The sequence below is a fragment of the Podarcis raffonei genome, chromosome 8 (assembly GCF_027172205.1).
Source record: "Podarcis raffonei isolate rPodRaf1 chromosome 8, rPodRaf1.pri, whole genome shotgun sequence".
Lineage (NCBI taxonomy): Eukaryota > Metazoa > Chordata > Lepidosauria > Squamata > Lacertidae > Podarcis > Podarcis raffonei.
Genome location: NC_070609.1, coordinates 88,165,410 through 88,189,155, shown reverse-complemented (window position 1 = coordinate 88,189,155; position 23,746 = coordinate 88,165,410). Strand labels below are relative to the sequence as shown.

The 23,746-nt window shown below is 46.6% G+C and overlaps 1 protein-coding gene across 16 annotated transcripts in view; it reads left to right on the top strand.

Moving 5' to 3' along the window:
- AAK1 (AP2 associated kinase 1) overlaps positions 1 to 23,746 on the top strand; it is a 105,581-nt gene that overhangs the window by 54,129 nt on the left and 27,706 nt on the right. For 12 of the 16 annotated variants that reach the window (XM_053401361.1, XM_053401373.1, XM_053401369.1 and 9 more), the window contains exons 11-17: positions 2,927 to 3,063; positions 4,924 to 5,240; positions 6,550 to 6,786; positions 12,032 to 12,255; positions 13,229 to 13,386; positions 14,792 to 14,908; positions 19,761 to 19,850. In XM_053401361.1, the coding sequence (XP_053257336.1) occupies positions 2,927 to 3,063; positions 4,924 to 5,240; positions 6,550 to 6,786; positions 12,032 to 12,255; positions 13,229 to 13,386; positions 14,792 to 14,908; positions 19,761 to 19,850 (1,280 nt within the window). The remainder of the gene's footprint in view (positions 1 to 2,926; positions 3,064 to 4,923; positions 5,241 to 6,549; positions 6,787 to 12,031; positions 12,256 to 13,228; positions 13,387 to 14,791; positions 14,909 to 19,760; positions 19,851 to 23,746) is intronic. The other 4 variants (XM_053401374.1, XM_053401372.1, XM_053401366.1 and 1 more) reach the window with 1 other exon arrangement.

Below are 23,746 nucleotides of genomic sequence, written 5' to 3'. Positions count from 1 at the left end.
TTAGTAGTTCCACTCTCAGAAGTGATTAATGACATTTTGACTACGGGGAAGCTTCTAGAATCTTGGAGTGAAACAAATAAAAGACCACACCTGAGTTCAAATACACCTGCCTCAATGTTAAACGTATTTATTCTCTTCCAAGTTCCGTAGAAAACAAATATGAGAAAAGAGTACAGTGTAGAAATACAAATGCAAGAACATCCACGTTCCATTTATCCAGTGTAAAAAAGAGGAACTAGGCATATATTAACCTGCATTTAAATGACAATTTATTGTTTTGTGTTGTTTCTGTTTTTGCTCAGTGTGGTATAGTTAATACATTTTACCTACTCATGAAGTGGTTAGAATGTCTGACTAGGACCTGGGAGACCAGGGTTCAAATCCCCACTTGGCCACGGAGCTCTCTGGGTGGGTGACCTTAGACCGGCCACTGCCTCTTAGCCTAACCTACCTCACAGGGTTCTTGTGGGGATTCAACAAAGAGGAGGAGAACAATGTAAACCACCTTGAGAGTTTTCTTTAACTATTTACAAATTGATAACTTAAACAAACAATCAAACTTTTCTATATGTGAAGTGGAATTGGGGCGATTTCCTCATAGCCTCCCCCCTGCCCAAGTTTTTCAGTCCTGCTTCCTGTGGACAATCTTGTAACTGTTTTGAGATCTCATGAAAACTGCCCCCTTCCAATCTAAAGTTATTAATCTCCTTCATCCTTCTCCCACCTTTTGTGCCCGCTCTAGACCCTCCTGTCCATGCCACCCTTTCTCATGTTATTATAGGGACAAAGAAAGCTGTCTTCTATCAGGTCATTGGCCCATCTAGCTCAGTGTTGTCTAAACTGACTGGCAGCAGTTCTCATGGGCTTTAAGGGAGGGAAAATTCCCAACTCTACCTAGAAATGCTGCTAGGGATTGATCCAGGCATCTTCTGCGTGCAGATCAGATGCTGTACCACTGAGCTACAGCCAGTGTGGTGTAGGGGTTGAGAGTGGTAGACTCGTAATCTGGTGAACCGGGTTTGCATCCCTGCTCCTCCCCATGCAGCTGCTGGGTGACCTTGGGCCAGTCACACTTCTCTGAAGTCTCTCAGCCCCACTCACCTCACAGAGTGTTTGTTGTGGGGGAGGAAGGGAAAGGAGAATGTTAGCCGCTTTGAGACTCCTTTGGGTAGCGATAAAGCGGGATATCAAATCCAAACTCTTCTTCTCTTCTTCCTTGCCTATCAAAACCATCCTTGAACTCTAGTGCCTGCTGGAGGGTTGGTCTCACTTTCTTGAAGTATCTGGGCCAGTGGCTTGTTGTTTTGTTTCCCCCCCCTGTGGTGCACCTGCTCCTTATTTTAGTTTTGTATTGTCTTTGCTGGGGATGAGGGTACCGGAAGGGGCGGATTGCTAAGTGTTGCTTGAAAGATGTTCCCCACAGCTATAATTGTAGAATCATGGTAATGGAAGAGAACCAAAGTGATTTAGAACTGGACCACAGTTCTTTTTACGGCTCTGGCATAAACAGTTGCACTTGAGGCTGCCAGCTACTGCCAGGCAAGCTCAGGGCCATTTGGTCTGCTTGTCTGCAAACCTATTAAAAGTGCAGATGGTGTATTGTTTCCAACATTTCTGCTCACAAATTGAATTTAGCATGTGCCAACCGGCCTTCATTTCATGCTGCGTGGGGTGGTTGTGATGGCCAATGGGAGTGATGCAACAGGCAAGACTTTATTAAATGTGCCAGGAGGATTTTGCAAGCCCGCCTTGCTTTTTGGGTTCTGCCTTAAGAGTACCCAGTGGTGGGACCATCTGATATGTTGCTCCTGAACCTTCTGCCTTGATGGTGTGGTTCTTATTGTGGGCTTTGGATGTCTGCTGAGTAGACAAAACAGTATAGCAGTTTTCTGAAATACTCCTAGTTTCACCTTCCCTGCCAATCTACCTCTGTGTTTAATATATGTGTGTGTGTGTGTGTGTTTCATTTCTCTATAGTATATAAAAAATACTTACTGCATTTCTGCCCCAAGGAGCTCAAGGGGGTTATACATGGTTCTTCCCCACCTCATTTAACCTCCCCAAGGTGAGGTAGCTTAGGCTGAGAGGCAGCCACTGGCCCAAGGTCACCCCAATTGAATTTAATGGCCAAATGGGGATTGAAACCCTGGTCTCCCAAACCCTAGTCTGACACTCTAACCCAGGGGTCAGAAACCTATGGCCCATGGTCCACAAATATTCCACGGGGGTCATTTAACCGGCCCACAAGCTGCCCCCAAACAGAGCTGCCCACTTGGCAAGTCCCTGCGCGCTGCACTAAACTGGCGCTGCACTAAACCGGTGCTGCACTGCGCGGGGACTCGCTTCCGCGGCGCTGGAAATCACATCTGCGCAGACGCAGATGCCAAAAATCGCAGGTGTGATCTGGCCCATGGAGCGATCTCCGCTGGAGTGAACCGGCCCAGGCGAGGTAAACCTTGCCGACCCCTGCTCTAACCACTACACCACACTGGCTTTCAGTGTCTGCTCTTCTACTGCTACCCCTATCTCCTCTGCACTAGTGCCAACTCTCACGACTTAGCGGCTCTAAGGGCCTAAATGGCATACCTGGGATTCTGCAGTTAAACTTCTAGGGCTGCAAAACCCCTCTTCCACAGCTGGAACGAATTATGCACTTTAGGAGAAAATATGCATAGAGTTGCTTAAAATTACATGCTTTGTGTAATTTGTGCCATTGTCGTGCATAACATGGATCTTGTGGTCGCCTTTTTCTGTGTGTGATTTTTTCCGGGGGGGGGGGTTTGGCTGTTTCAGGGGGCATTTGCCAACTGGATGGTTGTGAGGTGGGGGTGCTCCAGTGAAAGGGTGGGCCATGGAAAGAGGCTGTTCACTATGCTGTCTTCCTCTAAAATGTTAGTTTTGTGTCCATGTTTCCATCTCCTTTCAGGCTGACAGATCCTATCCCCACGACTGAAACATCCATCACCCCACGCCAAAGACCCAAAGCTGGGCAGACACAACCAAACCCGGGGATCCTGCCCATCCAGCCTGCCCTGACTCCCAGAAAGAGGCCCACAGCACAGGGTGAGAGGGCGCCCCACTGCGGGCTACTTCCTAACCTACTTTTTGTTCTCTGCATGGGTAAACTTGCACTCCTAAATGCCCAGGCAGGCTTCCTTCTGAGTGCTCTGCTGCTCATGCGGACCAGAGGTTCCCAAATCGTTTGGGGGCCCCACCCCCTTGGTTCCATAGACTCATCCCCAGTGCCCCTTAAAGGTAAAGGGTAAAGGGACCCCTGACCATTAGGTCCAGTCGTGGCCGACTCTGGGGTTGCGGCGCTCATCTCACTTTAGTGGCCGAGGGAGCCGGCGTACAGCTTCTGGCTCATGTGGCCAGCATGACTAAGCCGCTTCTAGCGAACCAGAGCAGCTCACGGAAACACCGTTTACCTTTCCGCCAGAGCAGTACCTACCGTATTTTTTGCTCTATAGGGTGCACCGGACCATAGGGTGCACCTAGTTTTGGGGGGAGGGAAATAAAGGGGGGAAAATTTATTCCTCCTCCCCCCAGGCACGGGGCTGGGGCGGTTCCCCCGACCCCAGCCCCCAGAACAGGCTGCTATCCACAAGCCTTCGGAGCCCGGCGGGAACTCCCGCCTGGCTCACAAGGCTTGCGGATATCTGCCCGAAGCCCAGGGCGCGCTGCGCAGAGCTCCCCATGCTTCGGGCGGCAGGCTGCTGCCCGCAAGCCTTGTGAGCCCGTGGGCTTGCAAGGCTTGCGGATAGCTTCCTGAAGCCTGGAGGGTGAGAGGGGTCAGTGCGCACTGACCCCTCTCGCTCTCCAGGCTTCAGCGAAAGTCTGCGTTCGCTCCATAGGACGCACACACATTTTCCCTTCATTTTTGGAGGAGGAAAAGTGCGTCCTATAGAGCGAAAAATACGGTATTTATCTACTTGTACTTTGACATGCTTTCAAACTGCTAGGTTGGCAGGAGCAAGGACTGAGCAACAGGAGCTCACGCTGTTGTGGGGATTCGAACCGCCGACCTTCTGATTGGCAAGCCCTAGGCTCTGTGGTTTAACCCACAGCGCCACCCGCGTCCCCCAGTGCCCCTTACCCTACCCTATAAACAGCTTTATTTCAGAATACCGGCTTGTACAACCCACTAAGGAAGACAATAGCACAATAGAATTCAAAACAGTAATGATTTATTCGGCACATGTATTAAAACCCCAGTTAAAGCTATTTAGTTTAATTAATTCAACAAAATGGATGAAATTGATCCACTGATGCCAGCTTTTCAAAGCCTCGTAGTCATTTATGTGGTGGTTCAGTTCCCAGGGTTCCACGTATTCGCAAAAACCATACATACCCAAACCCTTGGAGCCAGTGGGTTGAGGTAGAAAGAGTCCTTTTACTTCCAGAGCCCATGCAGCAAAACGGGCCTTGCCCAGTAAGCAAGATGGAGAACCTAAAAGCTGCTTTTGCACCCGGTAACCTCAAGCATACCCAGCATGAAAGTACCTTTTAACCTCTCCCACTTGCTTGGATTTAACATGTGGAATTTCAACCAATCCTCCTCGAACCACGTATGTATGAAATTGTGCAAGTTAAATGCATGCAAGATGAGATCGTACCATAATTCTCTTGAAGATTAGGTTGCAAACTATTGAAAAACAAGGCATCTGCTTTTCTTTCCCTTTCTTCCATTGGTTGCCTATTCTAGCCTTCCTTGCCCTTCTTTTATATTCCAGGCCCTTGATCCATCCTCATTTCATAGCATCACAGAATTGTAGAGTTGGAAGAGAACCCCAACTCCTGCAGTGCAAGAATCACAGCTAAATATTTATGCATTTAAGTGTTTAAATAAAAAGTACGCACTTGGGGGGGGGGGACAGGAGTAAAGGAAATGGATGCATTCTGACCTCTCCTCTTGCTCTGCAGTTGCTGCTCCAGCGCCTTTGGCCGGGGGTCAGGCCCCCCTCCCCACCAGCGTCCCACAGCCGAAAGCCCTGCCTCAGCCGACTCCGCCTCTCCCGCAAGCTCAGCCTAAGCAGCCGCCCCCTGTACAACCGCCTGCTGCCTCCCAACCGCAAGCCCCTCCAGCTCAGCCCCAGGCCGCCACCCCACAGCATCAGCTGTTCCTAAAGCAGCAGCAGCAACAGCCGCCAGCGCAGCCACCAGCCACATTTTATCAGCCCCAAGGTCCTCAGCAGCAGCCGCAGCAGCAGCAGCCACAGCCTCCCCTGCAAGTTCAACAGGTGAGGCTGTTTTGGGGAGTAGCTGTTTTTCTTTTCTCTTCACAGGAATTTCAAGGCAGTTGTGACTTGGGAGCATAGAGGAGGTTGAGTCCAAGCACCCAAGGGCAGTTCTCTGAGTCTCCATTTTTGGAATCAAAGAAATCTTTCAAACGAGTTTGTGTGGTCATAGAGAAAATATATGAGACGGAGTGGGCGCAGAAGGTATTAACAAAATGAAAGCCCCACCATCCCATATCTTGCAGATTTGAGCCTCTGTTTGAGCACATAGAATCAAATATAATGCACTAAGAATACTTAAGTATATACAGTGGTACCTTGGGTTACATACGCTTCAGGTTACAGACTCCGCTAACCCAGAAATAGTGCTTCAGGTTAAGAACTTTGCTTCAGGATGAGAACAGAAATCGTGCTCCGGCGGCGCGGCAGCAGCGGGAGGCCCCATTAGCTAAAGTGGTGCTTCAGGTTAAGAATAGTCTCAGGTTAAGTACGGACCTCCAGAACGAATTAAGTACTTAACCTGAGGTACCACTGTAGTACTTTGTGAGCCCTGCATTTGGGCCACTTTGAGATTGCTTGTTTGCTTGTTTGTTTGTTTGATTGATTTATTATTTCCAACGCTTCACCCTAAGCTTCCAGGACAGGTTAAAGCATTAAAACACAATATTAAAAACAGTTTGAAACAAATTGGAACTATAAAAATAAGCTGAGTCCTAAAAACATACACCTCAAGGGTCTAAAGCCAGGGTAAAGAGGTGTGTCCTCAGCATTCTCCTGAAGCTGTAGAAGGGGGGGGGGCAGGCGCACTTTTGCAAGGAGGGAGTTCCACAGTTTTGGGGCTGCCACAGAGGAGGTCTTCTCCCCCTGGGCCACTACCACACCAAGCCTCTGAAGTCGGAAGGGCTACCCAGGGGTCCTTCTCTGCCAATCTCAGCACCCGAGAGGTTCTGTAGGAAAGGAGATGGTCTTTCAGGTGTTTGGGGTCTGAGTCGTTCAGGGCTTTAATCACCAATGTGAGCACCTTGAATTAGGTCTGGAAATAAACTGGCAACCAGTGCAGCTGTTTCAAAACGAGTTATACAAGATCCAGATGGAATTCCAGCCAGAAATCTGGCTGCTGTTGTATTTTTGGACCAACTGAAGTTTCCAAGTCATCTTCAAAGGCAGCCCAACACAGAGCATGTTGCAACAGCCCAGTAACAAGGGAAGGTGAATTTGGGGAGACGCTCTTACTCCATTGCATGTGCTGAAATGCAAAAGATTGCAGCTGGTCGTAAGGAAGGGTTCTGAATGCTTGCTTCCTGTGTTGTAGATCCAAGTGGCACCCCAGGCACCGCAGCCGCCAGTGAAGCCACAGTTTCCAGTGGCGCAGCAGGGAGTGCAACCGCAGCCTGTGCAGAATTACATGCAGCAGCAGCAACTGCTGGCACAACAGGGGCCCGTCCCACAGAAAGCAGCTGCAGGGCAACAGAAGCCGTCGGCTCAGATCCTTCCCCAACCGCAGGTGCAGCAGGTGGCGGCACAGCCAGTCCCTGTGCAGGATCATCCGGTAAGAGTTGGGAGGAAACTTTGGTTGGCTTTGCAGTGTTGCTTGCTTACTTCTTCCAGTTCCTCTGCCACTGGGCCACGGCCCCTCCCCACTTCTCATGTTGGTGGGTAGCAGGGAAGGAGTGAATGTGGCCATGTCCAGAAGACCCTGATTTGATTTCTGTGCCACTTTTCATTCAAATGAATCTCAAAGCAGCTTACAAACAATAAAAAAACAGTAACTTGACAGAACATAATGGAACATTGCAAGTAGAGCATAAATCATATACAGTCATACCTTCGGTTGAATGCGCTTCGGGTTGAGCACGTTCAAATTGTGCTCCACGACAACCCGGAAGTAACGGAGTGCGTTACTTCCGGGTTTTGCCACTTGTGCATGTGCACACCCATGCGCAGAAGCAGCAAAAAGTGGCACACGCGTGCGCAGACGTGCCGTCGCTAGTTACGTTTGCTTCTAGATGCGAACGGGGCTCTGGAACGGATCCCATTCGTATCTAGAGGTACCACTGTAGAGTAATTAACAAATAATCAGTGAAATAATTACAGTCTATAAAACACTGTTAACAAGCAGCAACTAAAAATGATGAATGGTATCAGACTAACAATGATATTCAAGCCTCAGAGGTAATTTGTGAAAACAGGTAAGAACCCCAGCGTTGTCTTCAGTTTCTCCTTCTTTGCAGATGCTCATATTTACCCCTTCTTTCTCCTTCTCTCTCTGAACACAAACAGAAGCATGCATTTTTATTCAACTGCTCCAATGCATGCTTAAGAGTGGAGGGAAATTTACATTAGTGCTGATCCAACTAAGGTTATTATCCCCTTTCCTGGCCATGCTTTTGTGTTTCATACAACAGTGTTCGAGAGATGGGCAATCTGTGGTCTTCCGCATGTTGTTGAACTACAATTCCCATCATCCCCTGACTACTGGCCGGGCCCGCTGGGAGCTATAGTCCATCAAGAATTGGAGGGTCATAATTATGCAGCTTAAAACTCACCGTGAACAGAGATGCTGGAACTGAGTTCAAGCAAGTTCTGGCTAAAAAAGCCCTGATTAATCATTAGATAAAGGATGGAAATTCAACACTTTGCTGCAGAGAAGGGGGGCACGATAAATGTGATGGGGCAGTGCAGATGCAGGAGAGGCTGTGAGCAGATGAGAGAGAGAGAGAGAGAGAGAGAGAGAGAGAGAGAGAATGAGAATGAAATCCTTGCTCAGACACTGGTAACTGTGGGCCAGGTCTGACCCAGTGGTTCCTTTTTTTTCTTTTCGCCTGCACATCACTTTGCAAATTTCTGGAGATTCTTAATGAATCCTGAACAGAAAACTGTGATTCATCCTTTCAAAGGTGAACATAGAAAAAACTGTCTGGTTTGGCACCAAAAGGCTGCATGTGGGTGCAACAGTAGTTCTTTTTCCTTTAAAAACCCCCAAAAACATTTATTCAAAAGTTACAATACATTTACAATGCAATACATTTTTGATCACTATATCCCTTCCACAGACACCTCTATGATGATGGTGGCATTAAAATACCCTGTTCTTCAGTAAAAGAGAAAAAGGGAGACCAAATGTATCTTTTTTTGGAGATGCCTTTGATTAGCTGCTATGGTATGTGAGGCGTTATGACAGAGCAATGCTTCAGATGTTATTAACCTAAGCCTCTATTGGTATTTTAGAAGTTTCCTTCCATTGTTGGGCAATAACTAGTCTAGCTCCTGTGAACAGGAAGAAAAATAATTCTTACGTTTAAGGGTAGAATTTGGGGTCAAATCTAATGATAATAAGGTAAGTGCTGAATTAAAAGGGATAGATTGTTTAGTGATTTTGGAGGTCAGGTTAAAAATTTCCCCCCCAAAAGGCATGAGCTATGGTACACTCCCACCAAACATGGAAATAGGTACCTTGTTCTCTACAGCCTTTCCAAGATAATGGTGAGCTTAAAGGATTTATCTTTGCAAGGCGTGTGGGGGTCCAATGCCACTGAAAGATAATTTTAAAGGAAATTTCCTGGAGGCGATCCGAAATTGTTTTTAAAGATGGATTTTGCCATATTGATTCCCATGCTTTTTCATTTATTGAAATTCATATGTCAGCCTCCCATCTCATTCGAATATCTTCCGTGTTTCCTGCAAAGCTTTCTAATACTGTATAATACCATATATCATTGAGAATGCCCCTTTTGTGTCATGGCTAGGTCTGTTACACAGTGATTCAAAAGTTTTCAGGGTTCTCAAGCCCTCACCCCTTCATTCCAGATACTTTGCAAAAGTGCAAAAGGACTGTATCTGTTGATACAGATGTAGCCGGGATCGTTTTATGCCTTTCGCCTTTGCCACCAGGCCCTCTTTTAAAATTGCTTTACCTTTTACAAACACACCTCTAATTCTATAGAAACCATTTGTTTCAAGATCTAGGAGCTGGTTGTATTTGTCTGCATGTTTAAATGAGGGGTGATCTAGCAGAGGCATCAGTAGTGAAGTCCTAGGAGCCAATACTAAGTTCCAGTTCCGCCACGCCATTAATTATACTTTAAAAAATGGGTTTGCCCACCTTTTCTTGTTCCTTCATGAAGGGCAGAGCGTGTACTGATAGTCTTGTGTGGCCACTTTCTATCTTTCTATCTTTATCCATAGAATATCTCCTTTACCTTTAATGAGAGGTATCAATAATTTAATTTGGAAAGCTGCGTAGTATAGTTCAAGACTGGGTATTCCTAACCCCCCTTTATTCCTATGTCTAAATAAGATTTTTTGACTGAGTCTGGCTCCTTTTCTTAATGAAGTAAAAGGAAGTAATTTGTTTTGCCATTTTTTAAGCATAGCAGGAGAGATGTATGTTGGTAAAACCTGAAACAGGAAAGATAATTTTAGTAGAATTGGCATTTTTATAGCTGCGATATGACCTAGCCAGCTAAGGCTTGTGCACTTCCATTTTGAGAGTTTTTTATTTCTTGTTTTGAGCAGGGGCTTTTAATTTCTTAGATTTAATTGTTTGAGATCAGCTGTTAAGGTTATCCTGAGGTATTTAAACTGCCCATGGGTGACCCAGTGGTTCCTTTCTCCTGCTCTGGATTTTTGTCAGGCCAACAAGTTGGAGAAGAGTTTGCATCTTAATCCCAATCCTTGTTTCCAATGCACTCATGACCAAACATTGCAAATCCTCCATTTGATGACTATAATGTATGCATTCATCCCAAATAAGTGCTTTTTCACTTAATGAGAACCAGGGTTTTCCCTGTAGCGAGTGGAGCAGCTGCCTAAAGTATAAAAGGAGTGGAAATTTGCCAGGGATCCCCCATCACTGCAGATACTTGAGAATGAAATTTCACATCCGCCTTCTCCTGCTGCACACACACACACACACACACACACACACTTCATTACTATTCAAGTGTAATCATTCCTCATTGTTTCTTTTTGTCCTGAAATGCAGCTGCTTTGACTGTTGGAGGGGGGGAGTTGTTGTTTAAAAGAAAAGGATGCACAGCATACGAATAAATTACAGTAAATGCCTTCCAGCTGAAACTGTATTTATACCAGGTTATTCTTGCAACACATTTTTTTCTGTAATACCCAAATCTATTGGCGACCAACTGGTTTGGGGAGCAGATTTGGAGAGAGCACTCTAGGATGAAGAATTATGGGGGAGCGACTCCCCCCATTAGTCACGTTAACAAAATGGGGGTGGGTGAACATAAAAGGGTTGGTTATTTCTGTCACAAATATATTCACAACATCATTTCAAACTAATATTTGTTGCGGTATTTGGGGGGAAAGCTGAAATATGATGGAAAAAAATAACCCAAGCCTCCAAAAGGTGTAAACATCCCATTCTGTTCGCTCCTCTTTATATTATAGATATATTTTCAGGATTGCAAGTTCTGTTAAGTCAGTGTGGTGAAGGGAGCAGGCCAGAAAGAGCCAGGCTCAAATCCCTGCTGAGAATATTTATATTGAAAGAGAGCATAGAAAAGGATAAAGCAACAGTAAGAGTCATTACAACAACCTTGTAAGACAGGTCAGTATGACTTGAATCCGTGAGGCTCCTGTCTTGCAGTCACCCCCTTGAGCATTTTGGACATTTCTTCAGCCATGACAATTTTTAGAAGCTTTTCTGGGGGAAATAAAAAAAAGCTGAGATCCTGAGAAATCCAGTTTCTGTGTCTGGCAAGCAGGCCAGTGTTTCAGTGTATGGAACAGAAGGGCTTGTGAAGAATTATAGAGAACACAAAGATTTGATGGACTATGAAAGAACATAAGGAAAGGAAATGACTGAAGAACAGATGTAAAGGTGAACTAGAAACTAAGAGACATGTGGTGAATGCGGTGGAAGTCTTTTAGAATATTTTAACTAGGATTTATATATTGTAAGGTTTGAAGTATAAATTTGGTATTATTGATTAGTGTGTTTTTTCTTTTTCTTTTCTTTTATCTTTCGTCTCTTTTCTTTTCTAGTCTGCATGTTGGAAAATACGTAGACAAATGTGTTTACAGTGTTATGTATTGATTTTTTGTTTCTATTTCTTTTTTCTTTTTCTTTTCCTGTAATATTTAATAAAAACTACCGTATTTTTCACTCTATAACACGCACCCGACCATAACACGCACGTAGTTTTTAGAGGAGGAAAATCCGTAGGCATGCCACCTGTAGGCATTCCCTCCATAACACGCACAGACATTTCCCCTTACTTTCTAGGAGGAAAAAAGTGAGTGTTATGGTGCAAAAAATACGGTAATTTTTTTAAAAAAGGAACAGAAGGGCTGCCAGGAGCTCAAAGTTGTGCCCACGGTTCTCCTTCTCCTCATTTAATCCCCACCACAACCCAGTGGGGTAGGCTAGGCTGAGAGGACAGCCAGTGAACTTCATGGTTGGGTGGGAATTTGAACTCTGGTCTCCCAGGTCCTAGTCCAACACTCTAACCACTGCACCATGCTGCCTTTTCTGTGAGCGAACTGTTGTGGCTTGGAGATGCTGTGTGCGTGAAGGTCTCTCTTCTGGTGTGTTAGTCTTCTAGGTTTGGCTGAATAACACGTTGAGGGAGTAAAGTTCTGGGTCTTTCTTACATTTTTGCCTGAAAGGGGTCTACCTTCTATTTCTATCCTCTCTCCCTTTTGCCCCCCTCCCCGCCACCGGGACAGAATGCAGAGTTTGGGTTGTCCCTTCTGCTTCTAAGAAACAGCTTTGCAACTCCTGTGGTTAAGGAAATAAACTCAGTAACTTTCTCTCCCCCCCCGACCCCCAGCAAGCGCCTCCACGACATCAAAGGATCCCCACCACCCCGCCGTCAGCTGTCCAGGGACAGAAGGTGGGCTCCCTCACTCCCCCGTCCTCCCCCAAGACTCAGCGAGCGGGACACCGGAGGATCCTGAGTGACGTGACGCACAGCACTGTCTTTGGGGTCCCAGCCAGCAAATCAACACAGCTTCTGCAGGCAGCGGCTGCTGAGGCCAGCCTCAACAAGTCCAAGTGTGTATTTTTGGGGGGGGGGGGAGTGTCTCTTCTTCCTGCTAAATGACCCTTTGTGCATTTTGATTCTCTTTACGTTTTGTTCTGATTGGGGGCAGCCTGCCTCCATCTGCCTTTCTTGTGCCATGTCCTAATAGCCTTCCTGCTGTTGCTCTTGGAACGAACAGAGGAGTGTGCTTGAGTTGCAAGAGGAGCATTTATAACCCTGGACTAGCAACTAAGCTTAACATAAGAACACACCAGAAGAGCCTGCTGGATCAGGCCAATCGCCCATCTAGTCCTGTTCTCACAGTGGCCAGCCAGAGGCCTGTGGGAAACCTGCAAGGAGGATTTGAGCACAAGAATACCATCCCTTTCTGTGGTTTCCAGAAACTGGCATTCAGAAGCATGGCTGCCTCTGACTGTGGAGGAGGAGCATAGCCATCGTTGCTATGCTCCTCCATCATGAATTTGTCAAATCCTCTTTTAAAACGTATGTTATGATCGAAGAGGCTTTTGTCTGGGCCTCTGTTTGGGGAAGAGACACTAAAGGGTGTGTGTGTGTGTGTGTGTGTGTGCGCGCACACACACACACACACACGGGTTGTCTTTGAGATATGGAGCTATCCTGTGGACCAACTTCACTGCTGGGCTGGGTTTCCAGTTGAAAGCACAGGCAAACCTGTATTGTGACGTTCTAAGGCACCACCCGTTTAAGTGAAATTGTGTATATTTGAAACACAATTGGAAAAGCTTGCAAACACCTTGTTCTGTCCCTTTTTGCTTTTCCCCGTGTGCACATAAATGGGGGTGGGGAGTTGCATGTATGGATCTGTGTGGACAATTTTCAGGCTCACAGAGCTGAACAAAGTCCACCCAGTTGCATATTCAGCACACATTCAGCAGCACCTGTAGACATTGCAATGGCGTTAGGAAATAAAGATGGCAACTGAATGTCCCGATTTTGTTCCCTTTTCGGGGTGGCTTCCTTCAGGTCTGCCTCAACAACGCCTTCTGGATCCCCCAGGACATCACAGCAAAATGTCTACAATCCACCAGATGTCTCTACCTGGAACCCTTTTGATGACGACAACTTCTCCAAGCTCACAGCAGAGGAGCTGCTGAACAAGGATTTTGCAAAACTGAGTGATGGTTAGTGCAATCCAGTACCCTCAGAGTGGAAGCTGTGGCAGCCTAGGCTGTTGAAGATGAAGGGCCTCCCAAAACTTTCTAGGCTGTTCCTTGGGAACAGACAAGCTGACTTTTTTCAAGGCTCTCTTGGTCCAGTGGCCTAAATCAAGACCACTGGAGTTCTCATAATCGGTCAGACAGAGGTCCCACCCCCTGCACTTGATAGATTTCATATTTCAAGGTTAATCTGGCACAACATAATTCTACTTGCTGATTTTACTATTGGGTCCCAGTTTCACCTTCCAGGCTTCTGAGGCTACAGAGGGAAACAGCTGTGGTGGCAGTATATGACCATTGCTGGCTGACTTCTCCTGAAATAGACTTGAAATAGACTTCCTCTGAAATCACCCACAGTGTGATCAGCAGATGTGGGCCAGTGTTGTGGGAGTCCACTGGCAGTTGCGTTTATACTGTGCTACCAGCCAGAGTTCACTATCCTCAATGCTTTGTCAGAACCATCAGCGGCATAAGATTTTTAAATGCAATTGTTGCATTTCTTGGTATCCTAGTTGCAACCAAAAGACATACCACATGCTGTTTTTCTCACACTGCAAACCTATGCTTGTTTGCTTGGGAAGTATTCTGACTCTGTTCAGTGTGGACTATTCCCTAGCATGTTTTTATGATTGTAGACTGGCACCGGTTTCCTTCCCAAAAAAGCATCAGGAACAATCCTAGTAAGAATGAAGGAGCAACATGTGGAGTTTCTGTTTGGCTTAGTTGCTGATCCTTAAAACTGAGAAACCAGGTCTAGCTCTGGCTTGCAATAAGTATGAATAATAGTAATATCCAGGGGCTTTGGAATATTTCCAAGATATGCTTAGCAACTCATGATGCATAAGAGCACTTAATAACCAGGTCCTTGATTAATTTGTAATATAAAGATAAATCCAGCTCCTTTGTTGGCTTGTTAGTAATAATAGATGAATCAAACCAACTTTTATCTCATCCGGAGATGTTGACATTTTTGCTGGTGGCTGCTTGTTTAGAAAGAGCTAAATGTTGGCGCTGTGCAGTAGGCCTGTCAACAGACTCATGGTGTGCTCAGGTATGGTCTGTTGCTCTGGCCAACAAATTGACCTGCCAGGTCAGGGTGGCCAGAAACAAGATGAATCCTTTCACCACTGGTGGCACCCATTCATCTCCTATATGAGACATGACAATCGAGAGAACCGCCCCAGACACATGGAAACATCTGGAGAGACCTATTGGACTGGAGACGATAATATGCATTATAAACCAGTTCTAACATCAAGCTGCTGTTAATGCCTTTTCCCAAGAAATGGCAGAATTTTGTTGTTGTTTCTTATTGTATTTTAAATTCTATAAAATATATAAAAAAATAACCAGGTCCTTGGAATTTCAGGTAAACTTCCAGAGAAGCTGGGTAGCTCAGCAGAGAATCTGATCCCAGGCTTTCAACCGGCTCCTTCCACAACACAGGCAGATGCGTTTGGCTCATCTTCTCTTGCACCTGTGTCAGGTATGCCCGGATGGGATGTTATTTGCAGCTCCAGCCAATTCAGTGCAGAAGGTCTGTCCAATGGAAGCAGGCAGTGCTTGTCAGGCTGATTCTGGACTCTGCTTGTGTCTCTTTCAGTTGCCATCAGGGGAGATGGAAGGCAGGCTACAAGGGGGCATTAGGAGGCTGGCCAGGCTGAGGATAGGGGAGCGCAGGGCCTCAGCTGCAAGTCGGTCAGCTATGTTTGGGCCAGGTGACCCCCATTTCCAGATCTCCAGCCCAGGTTCCCTGAGGGGGCAGGACCTGTAGTGTGAAGTGTTTCAGGCAGAACAGACGGACCAGGTTCTTGGCATTTGTACCAAGCCTGGTCAATTGGCAGGCTTATTACTGCCTGCCATTCACAGGGGCTGGCACTGCACACTCCTGTCTATCTTGTGCCTGGAGAGGACTCGTGGTCCTGGGTAGTTGTTAGGCCAGGACCCAGCCTCAAGCTGTGAGGCTCTTCATTCACTTAGCCAAGTGCAGGCAGCACCTGCTTCAGAGATGAATCAACAAGTGGGGAAAGTGGGGACCCGGGAAGGGCTGTACTTGATTCCATCTGGAGTGGACAGTTCATTAGCTTCCTTCTAAAACCTGGGTGCCTTCTGCAGGCTTACAGAAGCAGACCAGCCTAGATCCAGTCCAGCCTCTAATCTCATGGAGTATGATCAGGTTTTTATTGAGTCTGGCTGGTTTCTGGAGCAGCTGGAAGCCCCTGCTGTGTGCTGAGACCACCTTGGAGAAGAGCACAGGGCTTTAAGAATAGTCGGCAAGTAGCCTGAATGTGTGCTTTACCTGCTATATTTTCATGTTAAATGCTAAATGCGATGAGGCAGCAATGGTGGCCCAGAATGATGTTTTTTAGAGCTTTGGTGGATACTCCATAAAACACAAACCTGGTAGTTGTCATAAATTCTGGAGTGACTTCAAGATTATGCTACTTAAGCCTTCCCCAATCCACTGTCCTCTAGACATTTTTGGACTCCCATCATCCCAGAATATGGCAACTTGGGCTGATGGGAGTTCCAGGAGCCACCAGTTTGGGGAAGGCTGTCCAACTGCAGTGTGCTGCATGTGTGGCTGACTTTGAAGATAGTTTGGGAACTTCATTTATTTATTTATTAAAAACATATCCTGCTTTTTACTATGTAGGTCTCACAGCAAAATAATAATAATAATAAAAATACATAAAATACACAATGCACAAATTTTAAAACTCGAATACTACTACTACTACTACTACTACTACTACTACTACTACTAATAATAATTTATTATTTGTACCCCGCCCATCTGGCTGGGTTTCCCCAGCCACTCTGGGCGGCTTCCAACAAAGATGAAAGATACACTAAAATGTCACATATTAAAAACTTCCCTGAACAGGGCTGCCTTCAGATGTCTTCTGAATGTCAGGTAGATGTTTATCGCTTTGACATCTGATGGGAGGGCGTTCCACAGGGCGGGCGCCACTACCGAGAAGGCCTTCTGTCTGGTTCCCTGTAACTTGGCCTCTCGCAGTGAGGGAACCACCAGAAGGCCCTCGGAGCTGGACCTCAGTGTCCGGGCAGAACGATGGGGGAGGAGACGTTCCTTCAGATATACTGGACCGAGGCCGTTTAGGGCTTTAAAGGTCAGCACCAACACTTTGAATTGTGCTCGGAAACGTACTGGGAGCCAATGTAGTTCTTTCAAGACCGGTGTTATATGGTCTCGGCGGCCGCTCCCAGTCACCAGTCTAGCTGCCACATTCTGGATTAGTTGTAGTTTCCGGGTCACCTTCAAAGGTAGCCCCACGTAGAGCGCATTGCAGTAGTCCAAGCGGGAGATAACCAGAGCATGTACCACTCTGGCGAGACAGTCTGCAGGCAGATAGGGTCTCAGCCTACGTACCAGATGGAGCTGGTAAACAGCTGCCCTGGACACAGATTTGACCTGTGCTTCCATGGACAGCTGTGAGTCCAAAATGACTCCCAGGCTGCGCACCTGGTCCTTCAGGGGCACAGTTACCCCATTCAGGACCAGGGAATCCTCCACACCTGCCCGCCTCCTGTCCCCCAAAAACAGTACTTCTGTCTTGTCAGGATTCAACCTCAATCTGTTAGCCGCCATCCATCCACCAACCGCTTCCAGACACTCACACAGGACCTTCACTGCCTTCACTGGTTCTGATTTAAAAGAGAGGTAGAGCTGGGTATCATCCGCATACTGATGAACACCCAGCCCAAACCTCCTGATGATCTCTCCCAGTGGCTGCATGTAAATGTTGAAAAGCATGGGGGAGAGGACAGAACCCTGAGGCACCCCACAAGTGAGAGCCCAGGGGTCTGAACACTCATCCCCCCCACCACTTTCTGAACACGGCCCAGGAGGAAGGAGCGGAACCACTGTATGACAGTGCCCCCAGCTCCCAGCCCCTCAAGACGGTCCAGAAGGATGTTATGGTCGATGGTATCAAATGCCGCTGAGAGATCCAGCAGAACTAGGAAACAGCTCTCACCTTTGTCCCTAGCCCGCCGGAGATCATCACCCAGTGCGACCAAGGCAGTTTCAGTCCCATGATGAGGCCTGAATCCCGACTGGAAGGGATCCAAATGGTCCGCTTCTTCCAGGCGTGCCTGGAGTTGTTCAGCAACCACTCGCTCAATCACCTTGCCCAAGAATGGGAGATTTGAGACTGGGCGATAATTGGCCATCGTGGCCGCATCTAAAGATGGTTTTTTAAGAAGCGGTTTAATAACCGCCTCTTTCAGCGGGTCTGGGAAGGCTCCCTCACGGAGGGAAGCATTCACCACTCCACGAAGCCCATCGCCCAGCCCTTCCTGGCTAGCTTTTATAAGCCAGGATGGGCAAGGATCCAGGAGACAGGTGGTTGGCTTCACTCGTCCAAGCAGCCTGTCCACATCCTCGGAGGTAACAGATTGGAATTGATCCCACACAACTTGACTAGACAGGACTCTAGCACTCTCCCGCCCTGGCCCTGCTCCCACGGTGGAGTCTACTTCTTCCCGAATCTGAGCGATTTTATCTGCAAAAAACTTTGCAAAATCATTGCAGGAGATCATGTGGCCCGTACTGGGCCCCAATGTCGCAGGTGGTTCCGCTAAATTGTGAACCACCTGAAAAAGTCTCCTGCTGCTGTTTTCTGCAGATGCAATAGAGGCGGCGAAGAAAGTCTTCTTCGCCGTCGCTATCGCCACTTGGTAGGCTCGATGTTGAGCTCTAACCTGTGTCCGGTCAGATTCGGAATGAGTTATCCGCCACCGGCGCTCTAGCCGTCTCAACGATTGTTTCATTGCCCTCAGATCCGTGGAAAACCACGGGGCTCTCCGGGCTCCATGCAATCGGAGAGGGCGCTTCGGAGCCAAACAGTCAATAGCCCTGGTTAACTCCACATTCCAGTGGGCCACCAGGGAATCGGCTGAAAGGCCATCAACATGGGATAAAGCATCCCCTACCACTCTCTGGAAACCATTTGGATCCATTAAGTGGCGGGGGCGGACCATCCGAATCGGTCCCACCTCCCTGCAGAGGGGATGGGTCACAGAGAAGTCCACTTGCACCAGGAAGTGATCTGACCATTAAAGCTCCAAAGTCTAAAACTTCAGGAATTTAAAATCTCAAGAAAAGAAAAAAGGGAAACATCTGAGCAGCATTCAGGGTGCAAAGGTCTACTTGAATAAAACAGTTTTGACCAGACACCTCAAACTCAGTTACGGGTGATGCCAGTCTAACTTCTTGCTGGTAGGCCCTCCATAGAGTTGGGCCCACAACATGGAAATATGAGTTGTGCTTCTAGCTTTCAGGTAGTGCAGAACTTAGAGGTCTGCCTGTGGACAGTTGTGGGCCGGTTTTCTCATCTCTTGTCTCCTAAAGCAGCTGCGCTGGCTGCCATTTGATCGTGGGACAATTCAAAGTGCTGGTTTTGACACTTAGAGCCATAAACTGCTTGAGTTCTGATTATCTCAGGGGGTGTCTCTTTACATTTAAGATCATCTGTAGAAATCCCGCTGTATGTTCCAGATAAACCATTGCAAGGAGCAGGGAATATGGGATTGTTTTATATTGTTTTAATTTTTTTTGTTTGTTTTTTACAGAGCAGGGTCTTCTGTGCAGCAGCCCCATTGCTCTGGAACTTTTCCCCAAGGGAGGTTCATTCAGCCTCAGCCTTCTTGGAGAAGTTCAGTGTTTTTCAGAGGGCCTTTGATTTCTGGCGCTGCTTGCCTCAGCTCTGCTTTTTGAGGGTTTTATCGATTTGATTTTGCCATTTTTATTGGATGGTTTTATAAACCATTATGAAACTTAATGAATAGTGGTATAAAGCTGTCGGTAAGAGTAATAATATAGTATAGCCATGCATCTTGACTTAGAGACTTCACTCGGTTGCGACACTCTCAAAGAAACACAGTAGCCCTCCCCAAGGCTAACAGAACATATGAATAATGAATTAATCCTCGCCATGTGAACTGTTGAGTTTGGAGAGGGTGGAATGACCTGATGCCCTTGGAAGAAGAGTTGTTACTTTGGTTCTGTGGGTGATCTACTGTGACCTTGGATCAACTCACCAATAATTCACTGATAAACTTTTTGGTTGAGTGGGGAATAATATCTGCAGCTTGCTGGAGGGGTCCCATGGAGGTGGGAGGGTAATACTGCCATACCCCCAGATGCATGTGGCAATTAAATGACTTTTCAATGCATCTTTGGTCTGTTTGGCATCTTCCTGTGCTCTGCTTGACATCTCTCTCTCTCTCTCTCTCTCTCTCTCTCTCTCTCTCCCCCTCCCTCCCTCTCCCAATTCCTTCCTTTCCTAACTTCCCCCTTACTGCTCACCCAGCTGAAAAAACAAAAGATATCCTGGACTCTAGCCCTCCACTTCTGGCTGTTCCCGATCCTTTCATTCCTCTTCCACTATCAGATACACCAGGTAACTGTGACTTGCATAAACGAGATGGGATTTAGCAGAAGGGATCCCACTCAAACGTGTTGCCACCCAAAGTGACTGTTTGGGTGGCCTTGTATACAAATGTCAGTAAGTGAATTCAGATGGTGTGTTATATCGAACCATTCACAGTACGACTTGAGAGTCACCTGTTTGCTTCTGCGTGCTTCCTGGAGGTACCTGGATGCCAGCAGCTACCAAAGGGGCTCCTCTGAGCACCCTTCTGGTCCTAACTTGGCTCTTGGGTGGGTTGGGTTCAAGGTAGATTGGGTTCATTTGACCTTGATCTTTTAAGATCATGGTAGAAAATGTATTAGTGGATGTTGTCTCTTAGGTAACCTATAAATATTGGCCTGGCAGGCTCTCAGGGACTCATCAGAAGTTACTGGGGTGGGGAGTGTTGCAATAAGAGAATGATGGATAAATCCATATGTACCAGCTGAACATTTTAAAATCTATTAATTCGATGAAAGGACCCTGTTCTGCTTCTCCTTTCATATCAGTGGGTTTTCATGGGATCTGTTCCCAGTGTTACCTGGCTTTTATTTTTATTTTTTAAATAGTGCTTTATTTGCTACTCATGGGCTGCAACTGCTAATGGAAATGTAACTGCTGCAAGAAGGACAGAGGTGACGGCAAAGCATCTGTTCAGATACTGAGAAATGAGAAGTTCAGGCTCAAGGCATTCATCTTCTCTTGCCTTGGAATGGAAGGGAGCCAAGTCTCCTTAAAATAAGCTCATGGCAGGCTGTCTTGCTTGATTAGTCATTACAGAGTGTGGTAATGCTTTTAATTCTGTGCACTAGGCACTAGTTCCTCCCCCCTCTTTTTGCTCATGAGGATGAGCCCTCCCAGCCACAAGGCAAAGGTAAGGGCGGTGACTGGCTGGCATGTCCTGTCCAGCATACCGGTAGTTTCACTATCAATGGTTAAATTCACAGCCTTCAAGGGGATGGGATTCTCCCTCTCTGGCCGCTGTTTTAACAACATATGCTGCAGTCAAATGAAAGCATAGCAGAACTGCAAGCCCTTCTCTCTGATGCCTGCTATTTCATAAATAAAACGAGGTACTGGTGGTGAGAATGATGATCAGGCCAATAGCTGTTACATGCGAAATTTTGTTTCTAGAAAATCTCTTTTCATCTCCCCACCTACACCCAGCCCTGCAAAGCAATTTTTTAAAATAGTCCTTATAGCTGTATAGATTTGCTTGAAAGGATAGTGGGGGGACCTGCTTGCTGAAATCTTAGTAGCCACATGGGTAGATTTCCAAAGTCCCACAGCATAACTACCGTATTTTTCGCTCTCCTGGCTTCAGGGATAGCTGCACAGCCTGCATTCGCTCCATAAGACACACATTTCCCCTTACTTTTTAGGAGGGGGAAGTGCGTCTTATAGAGCCAAAAATACGGTTCTTCTCTGCTCTTCCTCCAAGACTAGCAAAACCCAAAATAATTTATGCAGTGCAAAAGAAGCATTGCGTGTTTTCTGGATAGCAGATTCAGTTTTTTCCTTGAGCTGTGTTTGGATTTCACAGACAAAAGGCATGAAATATGTGCTTTCCTTTCTCCTTCTACAGTTTTAGCCGCCCTTTGTAATGAGCTCCTAAGATGGGATTGACTTGTTTTGGAGAACAACACGTGCCCTTTGGTTTGTTGACGCCTCAAAGGTTAAAAACAAGGCAGCCGCCTAGAGCAGCTGCTTGGAAAGGTCCCATGGTCTTTAGTCAGCCTTTGCCAAATTGGTGCCCTCCAGATGTTTTGTACTGCAACTCCCATTAGCCCCAGCCAGCATTGTCATTCTCCCATCAGCTGCAGTGCTATACAGCTGTGCTGGCTAGGGCTGATGGGCGTCATAGTCCCAAAACATTTGGAGGGCACTAGGCTGGCCAAAGCTGCTCTTAAGCCTGGTATTCTGAATGTGCTGTTTGATGGGATTCTTACTAGATAGTTTTTCTTCCCCAGCTGATGTCCAAGGAAAAGGACTCTGCTGCTGTGTGCTTTATTGAAATAGCTGTCCTTTTCTTTCCTTCCATGGTTGAAGAGTGAGTAACATGCTCAAAAAGCCTATGGGGTGGTTTTTTGTTTTGTGCATCTTGGTTATTCAAAGTGATAATTAATAATGGTTGAATTGCATTTTGGGAGACTTTCTTTTTTCCACCCTAATTAAGGATGCCTGCTGTAACTTGTGCACTGTTTGTTTATTTTTGGATGTTTAGCCAGGACATGCAGACAGCATGGGGTGGTTTTAAAAGAGAAGTCCAGGTGGCAAAAGCAAATATTTTTATCCCCAAGGTCACTTGCTGAAACAGCTCCACCTGACTCAACCATGCCCACTGCAACCTTGCACAAGGGTAAAGTAATACTCACATCCACCTTCCATCTGCTTTGCAAAGCTGACAAAGGGAGCAGCAGCCCCTGAAAGCCGATGGGAATAAGGAGGGGTGGAGCTTGCAACAACTTTCTTCTGTTGCCTCTCCTTCTCTCTGTGTGGAAGAGGAAGCCCCTGTTCTCAGCAGGAGCCCTGTGTTGTTGCTTTTTATATCTTGTAGCTGTTGGTATTCATCTGACTTGAGAGACAATGGAGTGCACCTCCAGGGGTGAAGTCAAACAACACTGTTAGCAACACTGATGACCTCCCTGGGCAGTGTTTATGGAGGTCCTGGATTGCCCAGATGATAAGACTCCCCTCTTGGTCTTACTAGTGTAGTCCAAAGGAAAGCAGAGCAATAAGTTTGGCACCAGGTTGGCTATAGGAGTTGCTGGAAGGAGGCCTACAAGGCACCATCCAACTGCCTTAGGGACTCCACCCTGGATTTGTGTAGGGCTTTCTCCTCAGTCTTGTCTTCTCCTGAATCCCAGAAGGCAGCAGAGGTTTAGGATCAGAGTTTTCATTCTCATAATTCCTAGGTTGATGAGCCCCATCTGCCCTTCACTTCCCTCTACAGCACATGCAGAAATCACATTCTTGACCATTGGACCCACTCACCCGCCAGAGCCTGTCTTCACATGTAGGTGAAGTCCCTAACTCACGGAGGGTTTGAGGCCCATTGGCTACCCTCACCTGGTTTAGCCTTTTTTTACATCACTTATTTTAGTATTATTTATTTATTGCATTTATATCTCACCTTGTTCTCCATAGAGCCCAAGGTGGAGTACATGGTCCTTCCTCTTTAATCTCATTTAATCTCCATAAACAACCCTGTGAGATAGGTTAGACTGACATCCAAGCCCCGCCCCCCCCGCCCCATAAATGAGCTTCATGGCCCAGGTCCTACTTTGACCCCAGCATCACACTGGCTCTGATAGGATATCACTGTATGCATTTGTTCAGAAGCACATCCCATTAAGGTCACACTCCCAGATAAGTTGTACGCTAAGGCTGCTGTCGTATTCACCAGGGGGTGGGGAACTGAATCTGGTCTCTCACCCCACAGGCCACTTTGGCAAGTGAGTGGGACACCCCACCTGTCAGTGCACATGAGGTCAGGTGCTTTAACTTCAAAGGGAGAATTAGCACATTCTAAAATATCCTCCCAATTCTTCCTTTCCAGCTGGAATTCTGCACTTTTTGAATTTGTTGCTGCAGGTCTAGTGCTGGATTACACCAGTGGCTGGAAAAGAGGAATCAGTCTGGTTTTTTTATTCCCATGTCCATTTTAAGATTCCCACCCCCTTTCATGCAGATCCTGGTTACTTAAATGTGCATGCACACAGCAAATCAGCCAGAGAAAAATTTGCACACAGCTGTTGAGAGATTCAAAGCCCTCTTCATGCAAATCTACTAATTGCAGTCCTCCAGGAATATAATTTGCATAATGCATAATTCATTTTGTCTTTGGGGGACAAAAGGCCAAAAGAGAGAGAAAGATATCATGTTGG